The 17,153-nt window shown below is 39.3% G+C and overlaps 1 protein-coding gene across 1 annotated transcript in view; it reads right to left on the bottom strand.

Moving 5' to 3' along the window:
* STK3 (serine/threonine kinase 3) overlaps positions 1 to 16,436 on the bottom strand; it is a 120,732-nt gene extending 104,296 nt beyond the window's left edge. The window contains exons 1-4 of the mRNA XM_056484808.1: positions 16,252 to 16,436; positions 9,335 to 9,415; positions 8,757 to 8,885; positions 6,724 to 6,838 (exon numbers count right to left, since the gene is read on the bottom strand). Of these exons, the coding sequence (XP_056340783.1) occupies positions 6,724 to 6,838; positions 8,757 to 8,885; positions 9,335 to 9,415; positions 16,252 to 16,274 (348 nt within the window). The 5' untranslated portion in view covers positions 16,275 to 16,436. The remainder of the gene's footprint in view (positions 1 to 6,723; positions 6,839 to 8,756; positions 8,886 to 9,334; positions 9,416 to 16,251) is intronic.
* Between the last annotated feature and the right edge of the window lie 717 nt (positions 16,437 to 17,153).

Here is a 17,153-nt window from a genome sequence, read left to right as displayed (position 1 = left end):
TCAAAATAAAATTATCACTTATTCCAAATCAGTGGCACACTGTTCACCTCTTTCCTTACCACCTCTAAAATAAACATCCAAATTCAAAACAGTAGGCTTTCTTTTACCTGCACTTTCTCTACATTTCCCCCCACTTCCTCACCACAATAATACATAGCAATAAACCCATCTAAACTTTAAAGATTCTTTAATTGAAAAATAAAATATACGTGGAAGTCAGTAATGAAACTTGGCTTAACTCCTTGGAGACAAATTTTATTGCCCAGATTATAACTTTATATGTAGAGACATACATTAAAAATTCAGCCCATATTTCTGTCTCTCCAAGGTGAAAAATGATGGGGTTCTTTTGAGGGGAAAGAGTGGTGTAGGGAGGCACTAAGGTTAAACTTCCACCCGCTATTACATTAGGAATAAGATTTTATGTGTTTTGCAATGCAAGCTGTATACAGGGTACCAGCAGATGACTGACCTGATTAAACATTCATTTAAACATTTACCTTTTACTGCAAGATTTTATTATAAATTTCTTCATATTCTATGTTTACATGGTTATTTTATTGTTTGAGCAACTTAAAACTGGCACTAAATGAAAATTATTTACAAGAGGGAAAAAAAAGCTGCTGCTTGCATTGAATAACTAACAATTTTATTTTAGATCATTAGCAGCTCATTTTGAAAAATGAATAACTGACTTCAAACCACAGATACAAATTCTTCTATTCTCCCAAAAGTTCCACAGGTTTGTTTTCTGAAACACGGGTGAAGAGGCAAAGAAGATCTGTTGACTGTGCAACTGGTCAGTTTGCTCAGATCAGAAAAAAATGTGAAAATTTTATCTCTTCTTCAACATATTACAGTCTCTCTCATCTTTTAGCAATGACCTGACTGCAAACAGATCAGTAGCAAATACAGATATTGTGAAACCCAGGAAATACAGCCATTAGAACCAAAGAAGTATTTTGTATGCTTTCTTCCAAGAAGTACCCTTTTTAAACAGAAAGTGAATTATATGATGCTGAGCATTTTAGTATTACATGGCTAGTTTTAAGACTGTCCACTAAACGAACTCCAACATTTTCTGCACCTGTAGGAAACAAGAGAAATCATCCAGGAATCAAATTCTTCTTAGAACTGACTTGTAAATGTTCATGGCACGAGTTAACAACAATATTTCTTTCAATGGAAACAGGAAGGTCAGATAAAGTCTGGGGAGAGATAATTCTGTCTTCAGAGCAAAATTGTTATAGAATTTTACAAATAAACACTGGACTTCATAGGATGTATAATTTAATAGCATATTATTCCTCCCTGAGTGAGCGTGATCCGTTAACACTGTAGAAAAACGGGAAAGAGAGGACAGTTAAAGTATCCCAAAGCACATTTACCAGAGGATGCTGCATGGTCAGTCTTTGTTTTGAAACTTCCCCATTTCTGAATGCTGTTGGTCAACTGTATTTACATGTAATATATATATATATATAGTTATTTTGGAAATAGATGAATGCCAATGTAGCTCAAGCTTCCTTTTCTTTCACAAAAATTAGCCAACACAACTTGAATCTTATTTCTGGCATACAAAGATTTTTCAGCTCAGGGAAAACAAGTAATTTTCATGTGCAAATTACCAAACAGATGAATACAGTTTAATGCAAGGCTGAAAGAAACGTCTATCATTTTGAGAGTTAGACAATACAAACCATTTTTTAAGGAACTTAGAATGCTAGCCTTAATAACTAAGGAAAATTAAGTCCCAGCATTTATGTAACAGCCAATCATTCAGAGCCATAGTAAGGATTTTACTAGACAAGCACTGAAAATCTCAGGATTGCATTGCAGAAGCTAGTATAAGCTACCCTGCCTTGTAAGGATAAACACAGAATAAAGCAACCAGGACATTTGTAATCAAGTTCTTTCCTCCTTTTCCTCAAGCTGGCTGCAGAGAAGAATAATTTAAGAATGATGGCCAAAAGATCAGGCTCTGGATAGTAACACAGCTGATTAGCCCATTTGAGTCAGTTCATCACCTGGAAGGCCCACTGACAGAACATGGTCAGCAGCATAGCCAGGATGGACTTGTCCATGGTCACCAACATCAGATAAGCAAGTGAGCCACTGCAGAAGGAATTTCAATCTTTGTGTATGGACTGTCCGGGTATTAGTTAATCCATGTGGGCTCAACTGAGGAAATTATACTGCAATAGACACTATCTAAAAAATATAAGAGGTACTAGGCCCTAGATAACTAATAATCACATGTATTTTAGTGAAGCAAAGGCCTACAAATTGGAACTATTTTAACTGTAAAATTACTGACAAACATCACTGCTTAAAACTGCAAAACCACATCCTTATGAGCAAAATGCCTTTAGCCCAGATAACAAAAGATTTACCCTAGATCCCAATGGTAACATATGGAGAAAGCAAATCCAGTAAGATATTTAAATACAGCATCCAGAGATTTGGATACACTATTCACTTGAATTAGTGGAGCTTAAACACATGGAAAAAAGCAATTAGCTAAGAAAACACAGCAGAAGCTAATCATTAAGAGTGCATGAGGCATTTTATATTGAACTGATAAACTGGCATGTAAAGGAAGTAATTTTAGAAACAAACTGCACAATCTGTGGGCCCAATTACACAGTACCTGCACATCTATCCATTCCTACACTTGGTACTTACATTAGTGACCCAAATAAGACAGAGTTGTCTGGTAATCCTACAACACAGCCACTACCTGGTATGTTTCAGCCAAATGAATTTGGTCCCCAAAGAGTCAGGATTATAATGACCCAGTTAATCACCATCAGTGGATGAGCAAATGCATCCTTAATTATCATTAAAGAAAGAAGGTTGGTTGTGTGTAAATATTCTCCCTTATGTTAAAAGCAGCCAGTAAGACTTAGAGTGTTGCTTCACACTCTAATTATCTAATTCTATTGACACTGAAAATCAGTCTCGTACATTCTCTTCCTTCCCTTTCCACACGGCTCATTCCTTGCATCAGATCAAGCCACTGTGCTGCCACAGTAAGTACAAAGTTAGATCATGAGGGGGTGGGGAGGACAGAAGAGAGAGGAAGTTCCCCCACCATATCACATCATCATCAAAGATCACCCTGTAGCCACAGACAATCACTGCATCTGAGGCACGGAAAAGGCAGGAGGAACACATCAGTCAGGTCGGAGGACAACAGCAGAACTGCCCTTCCTGGCAGCAACCCACAGCTTGAATGTATAAGATACATGTACCTCCCAAACCAGTCTCTGAGGAAAGCAGACAAAACTAGATCTAAGCTTTGCTGCCCAGGACTGATGAACATCACACCCCAGATGAGTTAACAAGTACCATGAATTTGCTGAAGTGCTGCTGACCTGCCTGGCACACTACAAGACTCCAAGCAGAATGGCAGGGGTCCATTCAACTTCAAATTAGCAGGTTAGGCCTCTTGGACAAGAACCTGCTCTTGCCAAGATGCAAACTTCTCCATATGGATAGGCTCCAAACAGTCAGTAAAAATTACCCTAAATTTGGATTCTGTTTCCCTTGGTTTTGGTCCACTAGAACAGTGGAACAAAGCCCAGAGTTGTTCACTTTCTAAACAAACACATTTTTTGAAAAAGTGGGGAAACCACAAAAACAGAAAAAGATTATCAATAAATTCTTAGTTTTAGAGACAAACAACAAGGGCAAATACATATTAATGTTTCCTCTCCAAACAGGAGGAGAAATACATCTTTTCCTATGACTTAATAATGATCATAGAATCATTTAGGTTGGAAGAGACTTTAAGATCAAGTCCAAATGATAATCCTAATGGCCACTGCACTAAAGGGTTCTTACTTCAACTCACTTGAACTTTCTTAATTTCTTTTCCTTAAATACAAAGAAATAAACTTTTCCTTGGTCCAGCCACAGTCTTCATTTGACAATTCAGGAAAGTTACAGAATACGTAACTCTATGTATCTAACTGTATTCAGTAAATATTCTGACAAAATAAGAAACAACTCTCTCCTTCTTTACAAGTGAAGACATTTATTTTATTATTACAAAGCAATTTCTTATTTCCATTTAATGAATAAATAAATAAATAAATAAATTATAAGGTCATTAACAGAATGCTCTAGTACTTTAAGCAGCTTCATTCCAGTAATAGTCACAAGATTCCCACCACACACAGTCCGAGTGATCAGGCCACTGTTCCACAAAGAGCAAGAGAATTCAAAGAAGTCCAAAGCCTCTGCCTAAATCTCCCAAAACTTGCAAAACAGAGGCATAGCAAGGGAAAAATGGAGAAGCTTGTTTTGCTTATTTTTTTGTTACAGGCACTAGAACACTCCCTATTCTAGAAATGAAAATTCTGTCCAGCCTGGTAGACTGCCTGAATGTAAGTACATGCTAAGTAAACTGTGATAGTTGTCTGCTTCACCTTTCCAGAGATCTGAAGCACATGGACTTCCTGCTCCAGTCATTTCACATTTGAGTGCAGTCACAGTCATTTTTCCCTGGTCTTATTTAGTTGCCTTTTGAATATCAACTCTCACAACCTACAAGAACTTCTATAACTATACAGTGACCCTCATTATCATGAGCAAAGAAAAAATTTTTGGTTTGCACCTACTGTCACAAGTAATCTCTTGTTTTCTAATAAACAGTAAGATACCCATATCTTACTTTCTTGGTGCTATGTTTGATTTTCAAAACCTTTCACCACATCTCTCCCTCCAGATACTCTTCTTATCACAGAAATATCTAAATGCTTCTGGTATCTGTTCCAGAGAAGTAGTCTTTACTTCTGATCACCCTTGTTACCTTCTTTAACTTCCATAGTTCTGCTGTGTTCTTGGTACCACTGTAATCTCTGACAATCATTTTACTTAGTCAACTATTTCTAAAAGTTAAGCTGAAGTGCTCATGAACCTTGAATATAAAGAGTTTGCCTTCCTCACCAAGCCAAATGTATATCTTGATATTTAGTTGTGCTTATTTTCTCAGTATCACAAAACCTTTCAAGTCTTTGCCAGTTTCCACCACTAGGAATACAACCATTCTCTCACCAGAATTTCTACCCTCTTTCTGAAACAGGATAGCACAGGCCCACGTAGTAGGCCAAAACCCCCCCTTTTTTATATTTAAAGCAATTACCCAACTGTGACAGAACTCCCCATTTACTCCAGTTTACAGCTGTATTTGCTTGAAGAGCCTCTAGTGTGGAAGTCTGTCCATAAATATTTCAGCACAACCAACCAACTTTACACCAGTCAGCATTAACTGTGTCCTTACCAACTCCTTTACAGAACTCTACTAGCCATGCACTCCATGACTTGCCTTTACAAAAGTTTTTTCATCAGTATCGATGTATTTAGTGATTATGATTATTCTGTTTCTTAAAATAGAATTCATGCTATTTAATCATATTGACCTTAAACACAAACAGCAGTAGAAGAGGTAGCTTGTCTGATCATCAATATGCACTAGCTCCAAAACTCCAATATCCCTTCCCCTCAAATCTTTATTATATCTACTATGTCAACATCCTACAACAGATGTAAGAAAAACTAGATGGCCTGATTTTATGTAAGTACACACACATTCATATGCACATCTTTTTTAAAATGAAAATTCAAACATTTTCTATCAATGCACAAACAAATTTGCTCTTTTTTTTTCTAAATTCTGTTTTAAGTGGGTTATTATTTGTTTTGTTTTTTTAAATTCTGGACTAGCTTGTGCCATTTCCTACTGGAGCTACTGATCCTTGGATAATATACAACAGCAAGAACACCAATTTTGAAGACTGCAGAACTCCAGCAATCTCACTTTGGTTTTGGCTTTCCCCTAGACATCACTTCAACATCAGCAGCCCTGATACAAGCCACGTTTTCCAATGGGGCTCCCTTTAGTCTCGACATCACCTCCAATTCCTAATAAACTGGATGCCATTTTCCTTTATGTCTTGTTTTCTAGTCCTAAACATTGCTTTTCTCTCCTTTACTTTCTCCCTCTGCTCCCAAGTAAGGTGTAAGGAACATTTCAGGGAGTATTTACAAAATGTGAAGCCCAGCAATTAGTGCCTCAGAGTACTTGCTGGTAACAAGAACACCTCATGTTACAGCCCCTTACTGAAAACAATGGACTCAAAGGAATTTGAGGTTGTTTGACACCTACAACAAAACACTTTTCAGAGAAGCTGTTTCTTAATTAGAACTAACAAAACCTGCTTCCTACAGGCTTCCTCTCTATTACTGCTGTTATAAGTCCATTAAGACACTTCCATACATCCCTCATTCTAGTTCCCTCTCATATTCCTTAGCTGGCATCTCTTCTCCCTCTCCTTCTTCGAGTAATGCCAGTTACATCTCATGCTCCCTAACTAATGAGTGACCATTTTACGCCTGTTTCCAAACCATGCAACTACTAAGTGGCTGTAAGGTGGAAGGGGTAGGGAAAAGAAGCCACAGTTTAGCCTTCTACAAAACAGCCATTTTCAAGAAATTCCCAAGATCTTTGTATTTCAAAATGCATTTGCTTCTGCTGGTGACCACTTCACAGAGGAATGCACAAAGATAGTCACCAACTGCACGAGCTTGTTTCCTGGGAACCAAGGCACAGAAACGCCTCTAGGCACCAGCCACGATCTTGTAACTCCAGCTATTATTCTGGCCTCGAATTCACAAGTTGATATTAAGAAGTTCTATACATATTTAAAAAAAACTCACCGTTTTATTACGCAGTCTAATTATGTCTGAAACAGAGCCAGCTCCACAATATTCCATAACAATCCACAGATCTGTGTTCTTAAAGTAGCTGCCATAGTACTTGACAACATAAGGACTAGATAGAAAAAAAAGTTAGATAAATAGATGAATTCTTAGTGGAAGGAAAAAAAAAAATCACCAGCACACCTGTTAAGAGCTACAGTTTGACACAGCTAAAGAGCAAGTGCAACCAAATACATTTTAAATCTGTAATTAGCTGAACCAACACCTTCTTGGAACAAATTCTGATTACTAAATAAAATTCTAAAGCCATTACTATGTATATAAGTTTTCAGCAACCTTCAAATACAGCCATGGTTTTCCCAAATACTAGTTATCTGATAAAAAGCTTTGTTTTTCGCTCCTCTAAGCCCTCTTTTGAATGTTTCTCTTCTCAAAAAGACTGTCTTGTTTTCTTCTCTCCAGAACAAAATAACATGGAAACTCACCCATGTTTTTCCAGTTTTGCAAGAATGAACTTATTTCAAGCATAGAGCTAGACTTTCACATTAAAGAGAATCTAGTGTTGGTTTGAAGCCTTCTGGATTTGAAAATGCATTTTCATACTGGAGCATCTCATCTGCAGTATCAAATACAGTATTGTCACAAACAGCATTCTGCTTTGCTACTCATCAGTTTGTCACTTGACATAATGCTTCCTTTGAGTCACTTGCAAAAGAAAGGCAGAAACAGATGTGGTAAACATAAAAAGGATCAGCCTTCAGAAGTTATTAGAGGGTGCATTTATAGAAATAAAAGACTGAAGGTTTGGAGTGGGGTTTTTTGGAGGAACTTAAACTAGACTGATTGTCATCTATCTCCCACAAAGTCAAGATGTGAGATTCTGAGATTTCAGACTGTGGTTTCTCATCCAAACATCTACGTTATGGGGAAGAATCAAACACCATCTTGTTTTGGAGCAAGGAACTGTATTTTAGTATCAGCACTTCTGGCAGCAACATTCTTCACACAGACAACTGATATTAGAAGAAGAAAGGGCCTATGGTTGCCTCCTGCAACATGATACTATCTTTTAAAAAAATAACAGGTCAACACTATCAAAAAACTATTTCATTTAAGAGCAACTGTTAGCACTAAATTAATTTGCCTTTTCAGAAAGAAAGGCCCTAACCAGTCCAAATGTCTACCACTTACAAGTAGAACATACTGATCTTGTTCCTTATAAATTCATGTAATGAGGATGGCTGTATTACTTCTAAAGAAAACCCACAGATTTTTGTGACCATCTCTTGTCAGATTTATACTATGTCTGTATTCCCTTCAACAACTGGGTGTTATTATCAATTGGGATAGGATAATCTTTTCAAAACATCTACTGCTGAGCAATCTCAAACACTGTTCATATTTGCTTAAAAACTGACACTAATAAATCTGCTTTCAAAGTTGCAGCACAAAAATCCATAGACAACAGAAAACGCAAAGTAATTTTTGCATCCTTTCATCAAGGCCTCCATTGCTACAAAACCTGCAATTATAAGATTGGTGAACAACTAAGATAACAATCTACCAGCACTTTTACAAGGTTGTTCACTTTTTAAAAAGTATGCTCCTGCACGAAAAATGCTCCCAAGAGAGAATACTGTTCTGTAAGTTAACTGCTAGCCATTGATCTTCTGCTAGAAACATCTTTATCAATCTTCTGAAACAAGCAATTCAGAAATTCACAAAGCCTAAGACACTTAAAGGAAATAGCAACCTTTTGCCTTTAACAGTGCAAGTAAAGTGAAGCAAGCACAGAGAATTCAAAGCAGAGGCCAGTATTTATTCTTTCAACAGTTTTTGTTATGTACAGTATTTGTACTTCCTTCAATCCAAACCAAGGAGAGAAGAAGGTCCATAAAGTGGTTCCTTTAATTAAAAAGTCTGTGTCGGACAATTAAAAAGTTTACAGCTGCTTATATTTCAGCTATTTTAACAAGTACAAATACACGTTCACATAGACTCTTAAAAGGGAATAGATATGTCATACCTACCTGTCACATTGTTGCATTATAGAGATTTCTTTAATTATTTCTTGAAGATCTGACTCCACAGGGACCTGTTTAATTGCTACAACTTGTCCAGATTCCTTGTGTATTGCTTTAAACACGCTACCATAAGACCTAAAAATAAGAGACAATTTTTTTTAAAAAACAAGACAAACTGCTCCTGATTTCCATTATGCACAAAAAGTCACAGAAGCCATATGCTCATGCAGAAGTTTGAGTGTTTTTCAGGCTGTAAAAAAAATCAGCTCTACCAGGACCTCAGGAAAGACAGAAGAATTCTTTGTCAAGACTGAAGAAATCTTTAAGCTTTAATCTGTCAAGCTTTAGAGTTTCTAATTCCACAATAGTACATTTGTTGTGTTAACAGACATTAAAAATGCATAAATATATAAAAGAAAATGTGGAAATCTACTAATGCAAGCATTTGCTTTAGTAGTAAAACTTGTCTACAGAAACATTCCTTAGGACATTTACAGTCACTCTCTCTGTAACTTAATATTCCAACATATGCTTTATGTATTGTTTCCCTCTGATTCTATGCCCCTGTAAATAGCTTTACTTACCCTTCACCAAGCTTCTCCAGAACATCGAAGACTTCTTCAGGCTGCTTAGTTAAACTATCTTCACTTAGCTTTTTCAGTTTGCTAAAAGAAAGACAATAGTTGTTTATTTGTTTGGGGGACAAAACTCAAGCAAATTTTCACACAAGCAAGAAGACAGAATAAATTATTACTAACAAAAATATATTCCGATGAAAATAAAATACTTAAAGTGCAGCAACAGAATTTTAATCAACTATCGTATAAGATGAATAAAGTTATGACAATTTTTGTCATTATCACTTTCTTATTAATGTTTGCTCAATTCAAAGCAGCATGGGACCAATTCACTCTTCAAACCACTTCCTTTGCTGAAGTAGAAACAGACAAAGAATACAAGAAAGCTTACCTTCCCTCAAAAAACAGTTGGCATGCAAACACATGCCCCTTACTGCTTAGAGGATGCCACGTTGTTCTCTATTTCTAAACCAATCCTTCACCCACATCAAGTACTCAGTTTCTAAATTGTACCCCTCACCAGCCAGTGAATGGCATCATTAAAAGCAGAATTCTGAAGCCAAGATGATTCTGGGAGCATATGGTAGCACTTCCCAGGTAGGAGCAGGAGACTGAAATTCCAAAAGCTGAGCACTGTACGAGCTGTCGGGGCATCTTGAATCTTTGTAAATGCACATAGGGACAGGATGCAACAAAACCTCTAATTATGTAATACCACCATATTTTGCCCGTGGTTCTCTCTCACACAGTCTCAAATCACTCAGTAACACCCTATGATTTCTTCCAGCACTTTCAACCCCCTTTTACCATCATTTGTTGTCCTTTACAAGCAGTCCTAGCCTTTCCCTAGTCTCCAGCATTCCCAGCTATCCAGGCCCCCAGACTTCTGGCAAATGTCAAAACACAACTTGGCTGCAAGCTTGCACTAGAGCTAACACCAAACATAGCACAGGAAAATATAACCACACACACATTGCAGCAGGGACAGGTGGCTGCAACATGTAAATCCTCCACCATAAAATTACAGGGAATTTTGCTGCAAGACTGAAGTAACAAGTTGACTCTACATGACAGCCAAGGGTACTAATAAAGTAGAAGATGAGCTGAAGAATAGCTGGTGCTGTAATGTTAAATATAGACGATGTATTCCATATGTAAAGGGAGGAAAAAGTGGGGAAAAAGGGAAACTTTGAACAACAGATCATTGAGAACATATGGAAAGTAAATTATCCCACAACACTTTCTAGAAACAAATACAAAATAGGAGAAGGAAGGAAGGCATGGACAGAAAAGATTTACAAATCTTAATGGTGGAAGAACAGTGATTTGTAAAAATAAACCCTTCATACTAGGAGATGCAATTCTGTGACATACAAAATTATTAAAAATTAAAGTGACTACCAATGCGGGAACTCATGAGTCAAAATAGATTTTAATTGCCAACCATCTAAGTAAAAGCAAAGAATTTAAAGTAATTGTCAAAGCACACAACTAATATGGATTGGTGTTATACAAGGGAAGCAAGGCAAGGAGAAGGCACAAGGGTGCACACATTTATACATCAAAGAGCTATTTCACAGATGTAGCAATTACATGAATACAAAAAACATCTACAATCAGCAAGGAAAGGTGCATTAACTACAATAAAGACCATGAAGTATGCTATAGCAAACAGTCAAGAAACTGGAAAGTCAGTGTGTTTAGGGAAAATAAAAATCTTCACAGGAAAGAAAAGGCACAACTCACGAACATGGAGAAAAATAGCAAAAAACTCAAATTAAAACAGCTCAACAATGTCTGCAAAACTGGCCTACAAGAAAAAAAAGTGGGTTTTTTTTACTCTCTCTGCTGGCTAGATACAAGTAAACAGAAAGACAGAACTTAAACCTTGCAGAAAAACCACATATTTCATTACTGAACAAGCATATGTTGAGACAAATCAAAGAGGAAATATTTTGCAGGTAGGTATTAAAGTAATAAATCATTCAATTTGCTTCTTTGTTCCAGTTTTTTTTTCATCTCTGAACAGATTATATGCAGCCTTAAAGGCAGCATTCAAGAACAAGCTGCTGCCATCACCCCCTTCTTGCCACCAAAAACCCCATGCACAGTATGTTTACAATATAAGCAGAGTCCTGAAAAATAAAAAGCATAACCTTTAGCTGAGTCTCTCAACCAAAGAGCTGCATAACAAAAGATGTACTAAACAGAAAAGCAGAGGGAACTGAACTTTTTAGTAACAGCAAGAAAAGAGAAAGTATACAGTACCCCTGACTGGAGATGCCCACAAAGAGAACACTTCCACCTGCTCATTGAAAGAGTAACACCTACTAAAATGAGAAAGAAGAAGAAAAAAAAAATCCACACCAGAAGAGTTCTAACAGCACCATTAATGTGAAGGCATAATGAGTGCTTGAGAAGAGTTAGTGAAACAACCACAAACAGCCATAAACTGATCATAACCAATGTCACTGTCAAATAACAGATGATCTGGACTACTTGAGAAGCAACCAGGAGATCAAAGAAATAAGCATTCTGTAGTTTTTAAATTATTTTCATATTATCCAACTCTGACAAACATGTTATGAGACCAAACCACACTTAACACTAAGGCAGCTTAATACAAAACCTAAATCCAGTAAGAAAGGTACATCAGCCTAGGAACATCATCACCAAGTACCCTGCTCAAAGCACCTCGCATTCCTTCACAAAAACTGTAACACTACAGATGCTGGGTTCCCTATTCAAGTAGTAATATCAATACCACAGTTAGTTGAACCACAGAAAAATCCTAATGACTCAGACAGTCTAATGATTTCTATTACTAGGTGTTTAAATAGAATATTCAGCTCTTGAACTACAGAACATCACCTTGAAGGGCTGCAGTAAAGAAAGCATTTATGAAAACTCTGAGAGAAACAAGGAAGAAGGTGGGAACCAGTGTAACTGGCTGCAAAGCACTAAGCAGAATACAAGAAGAGACTAGAAATAGTATCCTGTTAGTTAAAAGCAAGCAACAATTTTGGGACAGAGAAACACATCTAAAACCTCAGCATCAGCTCTTAATGGTGGGGAAGGGGGCAAGGTGTAGAGGGGGCAGCAGACAAAAATGAAGAGACAAAGGGCACAAGAACAACACGAGAGAAAGTCAGAATGCGTCTCATTCCTCTGTCCCTCATTCATCCTCTACTTTCATATTAGGCATTTAAAACAGAACAAGTAAATCAGTAAATCCAGGCACTGCTTTACTCTGGCCAAAGGATACAAGTGCCGTGTGTGTGTGCATACATATATATATATATATACACACACACATACATACATATATATCTATCTATCTATCTATATATATATATATATATATATCAATCACAATATACAAAAAAGTCCAAAGGAGATGCAGAGAAGTTCAGTATAAAACCTGCGTAGAAAGTCACTCCAGTTACTTTTTTTCTCTAGAATCTAAACTATCAGCGATTATGAGCTATTTTAGAGGTCTACCAGAAGGGAAGCTGTTCCTTAAACCAGAAGGACTAACTAAACTATACTTCTGGGAAAGACCTGTCAAAAGGATTTTCTTGTTCCAAGAAGGTTTGACTTTCCACATAACATCTAGTCTCTTAACAAGAAAAATACATCCCAGCAAATAATTATACTTTTATAAATACAGTTCATAGGAGAAAACATGAATTTCTAGTCTGACCAGAATCTTCTTTGTCATTGAGTACATCAGCCAAACTCTAGAAAAGAAAAACCTAGAAAACCTAAGAGGCACCCAATCCCAGCATAAAGATCAGAAAAACCTGAACTGCAACATGAAAGAGCAAGTGATTTCTTCCCCAAAAATGAAAAAAAAGAAAGAAAAAAGGTATGATTATTGTGCCCTACAGTCATTATATATAGATTTCACAAAACAAATTGATAATATGCAACAGAGGTAGGGAAGAAATATCCCTGAAAGTTCAAAAATAAAAATAAAGCTGGAATGAATAATAGAAAGCTATCAATTATTGTCATGAGTTACAAAAAACTGGACAGCCAGTCCAAGAAACATGAATATATGTGATTTATTGTGCAGAAGAACTAGCACATTGAAACATTTAAAAAGAATGGCTGGGATGAATTATACTGATATATTAAAAGAGAAAGTAGTAGGAGAAATCACTGCAGTCATCCGAAGTAGAGGTGGCAGGTGGAAGCCTTGAGACATTTACTCTGGTTCACAGCATTTGCACAAGTAGAAGCAAGATTAAGATACTTTATACCCACTGTACTGTGTATTTACATTTGGTGTTCTACCAATAAAGCCCAAACATTTTTGTCTCATCATTTTCAGGAGGAACTTGACAATTACCAACATGTCCACTGACACAAACATTAAAAAGCTCACTTTTTTCACTTTTTTCAGTTCATATCCTAAGAAGCTCTTCCTCTTCCCACAAAACCTAAAGTGTTTTTCAGTGAACATTAAATTCAAGTTTAAAGTAAGGACTGGAAAACCTTCATTAACACTTCCCATGCTTGCTAAGCAGCCTTTCATTTGGCAGCAGCATGCAGGAGATGGGCAAGATTAAAAACTACGTACTTGACAAAATTCTGTCAATAACTATTTTGTTTTTCCCTTGTATGCAACCTGTATCCTCACATGTGAACTTGCCAAGGACACAGAAAAACTCAACAATAACAACAAAGGAAAACTACAACACTAAGAGGCAAATTTTGTAACTATTTCAAGAGTGGATCTCCTTTCTAGTGAGAGAAAGAACTATAAAGCACATCTAAACTATAGTTAGAGATTTAGATGCAATAAAACTACTGCACAAATTGCTCAGCATAAAAATTATTTGTAAAGTAAAAAATATTCTGAAAAGGACTGTACTTAAAAGTCTCGTGTTACTTCTGCAGTACATTAGTCAAAGAAAAGAAGTGAATTATTTTGACAGCACCTCCACTGAAAGGCCACAATGGCCTAGAATGCCACTTGGGCATCATCACTGCTGCTTTCAGAAGGGCTGTATTACAGATTTATATAACAGGCAATTGCACTGTATGCTTCTGTACAAGCAAATGGAGATAAAAGTGCCCTATACCTCTAAGGCAACACTGGCATTCTAGGACATCCACGCAGCTTTTTAGTGTACATAAGAAATTCTTGCTACCTCTAAATAGACCCAATAGATCACTCTCAGTAACTGCTCCTGAGGACAACAGGACAAAGTAAAGAATTGTGGTGCTCACACTTGTTTTGCAAAGTAAACATGGTCCATTTCAAATCACTACTGTATCCAAGGGCAGCACCAAAAATTCAGTCCTCAAAAAAATAATCTGCACTTCTTCTGGACTTGCAGAAAAAAGGGGTGGCCTAGAATAGTTTGGAATATCAACTATCGGAAAACTGTACAAAACTAATAAAGGAAGTATTATGCCCAGCCATGAAAAATTTGCTTCAAATGTTAAGAAATAACCTGAGTTAATATCTTACGAAAAACTGAGTTCAAATTTTCCCTTCCACTAGAGAAACAAATCTGAGTTCTCATCACAGATTTCCAGAAATAAGTTTCAAAAAACATGGGGAATATAAAAACAGCCAGAGTTAGACATTCCCACATCTAGCTCTTTCTGACCTAATCCAAGAATTTAAACATCTCTTAGTTTCAGTTAGGTGAGACACACACCTCCAGCTAGGCAATAAAGTTACAGCAAATGTCACATCTTCCCTGAAACATCTGGCAGGTTACGCTAACTTCACAGTTTGATTCTCAGTCCTGTGATACCACCACATCCCAAGGTCTCCACAGCCACTGGTGACACTGATTACTCCTCAGATATTTCCAGTTCTTCTCCTAAACTTTTGCTGGTGCCTGTTCTACTTCCTTCATTTGAGATATGCAGCACTGTCAGCCTGAAAGTACAGTGTAGGGCTGTCCCTCCTTACCCCATTGCCTGCTAAAACCACTCTAGATAGCAACGACAAAACCAATTCTTTTTCAAAGTTTTCCACAGTAGGTACTGTCACTTAATGTGTTATTGGAGAAGTCAACAGATGTTCGAGACTACACTCTTCTCAAGTCCTATCATCCCACAAAAAGCTGCTTTTAAGCGTTCTAAATGGAGCATGTAGAAGTTTTAAAGACGAATGTAAAAACTGATCTAATATCCTTAATCACAAATTTTGATATTGTGTAATCCCTAAATCTTTCATTATCAAGAAGCAAAAGTAAAATCAGAGCTCAAAGACATATATGTAAACTATGAAACTACATTCTATACACCACACAACTACAATCTGCGTATTGTACAACTATATCCAAGAAAAGCTTGTGCCAACTGTGATTAAACTTCAATACAAAGTAAAATTATTTTATGCACTAAGAATTCAAATGATAAATTATTTTTTAAAACGTCCACAGTAATTAATATGACCTGACACCCTATATATTCGAGAAAATACACCTACTGTGGGAAAATTCTTGGGGTTTGCTTCTTCCCACTCCCTGATTTGCAATTGCAACTATGCAACGCCCACCCCCAAAAGCATCCATCCCTCCAGCAGCAGAACACAGGGATACTTTCCAACGTGGAAAGAGAACTACTCGTGTGTGCTCCTGCCACAGACCTGAGCTACCGAGTCAAGAGATCCCCAGGCCGGAGAGAACTCTGCTCGGCGATGAAGTTTCCCTCGCTTCATGTTAAAAATGTTCTTAACTCAAGCAGCCCCCGAAGGCTCGTCTCCATCGGGGCATTTACTACAAAGTGTATTTCGTGGCATCCACCCTACAGAAGACCCTTCTCCACGTGACAGAGCCCTCCGGCCGCTAAGCAAGGCTCAGCACCGTCCCTGTCCCACTGCCCCCCACAGACCGAGGCCTCACCCCCGTGCCAGCGCTCCGGGCGGAGAAGGGGCCGCCGGGGAGGGTCGTTACCTCTTGGGCGCTGCCTGCTCCATGCCGTCGCCGCCGCGGCCCCCCGGGGCCGCTGACCGAGCCCCCGGGCCCCGCCGGACACGCACAGCTCCGCGCCGACCTCACCGCCCCTCAACGCGGAGCCCACGCCCACCCACGGCCGCGCTCCGGCTGCCGCCACTACCGCTACCTCCGGCCGCGACGGGGAACCGCCCCCCGCGCAGCTCATTGGCTACAGCGCGCCAGAGCCGGCGCTGATAGGGTGGTGTGGACGTCGCTCAGAGAGGGGGCTGCGAGAAAGCCCCGCCCACCTCGAGACAAGCGGGCGCTGCCGCGCCGGCGGGAGGGGAAGATCATGGAGGCCGCGGTGCTGCCGAGCTCCCGGCATGCCCCGCGCGGCGACGGTCCGCGGGGCACGCCGGGAGGTGTAGTCCGCCCCCGCGGGGCGTCCCTGCGAGTCGGGCCGGGCGAACGGGCACCCCCGCGGCGCCGTTCCGCCCCCGCGCCCGGTCCCCCCGCTCCGGGCGCTGCGGCGCCGGGCAAGGGCGGCCTGGGGCAGCACCGCCGCCTCAGGGCTGCTCTTCCCCCGCGGCCGCCCCGTGGCTTCGGGGCAGCGCTGCGGGGCGGCCGAGCCTTTCACTCGCCTGTGTGCGCCAGGCGGGGCAGCGGCACCCAGCCCCTCCTCAGAAAGTCAAGGCCTTCGTGGGCAAGCGGCCGCAGAGCAGCGCTGAGGGGAAGCGGGAGCTGCTCCCCGCGGCCGCTCGGGTGACACGGGAAAGCTTTTGAGGTGAAAAGTGCCGGCGCTTGGCCCCTGAGTGTGTGGTGCCAAAGCACACACGTTACCCTGCGAGGCAGGGGAAGCTGTCACGTAATTACTCAAGCGGCAGGTTTCAGGCTCCAGAGCACCGTGTGACAGATAGCTG

Source organism: Oenanthe melanoleuca, chromosome 2 (genome assembly GCF_029582105.1).
Source record: "Oenanthe melanoleuca isolate GR-GAL-2019-014 chromosome 2, OMel1.0, whole genome shotgun sequence".
Classification (NCBI taxonomy): domain Eukaryota; kingdom Metazoa; phylum Chordata; class Aves; order Passeriformes; family Muscicapidae; genus Oenanthe; species Oenanthe melanoleuca.
Note: the sequence above shows the minus strand (reverse complement) of the source record. Positions and strands in the feature narration are given on the sequence as shown.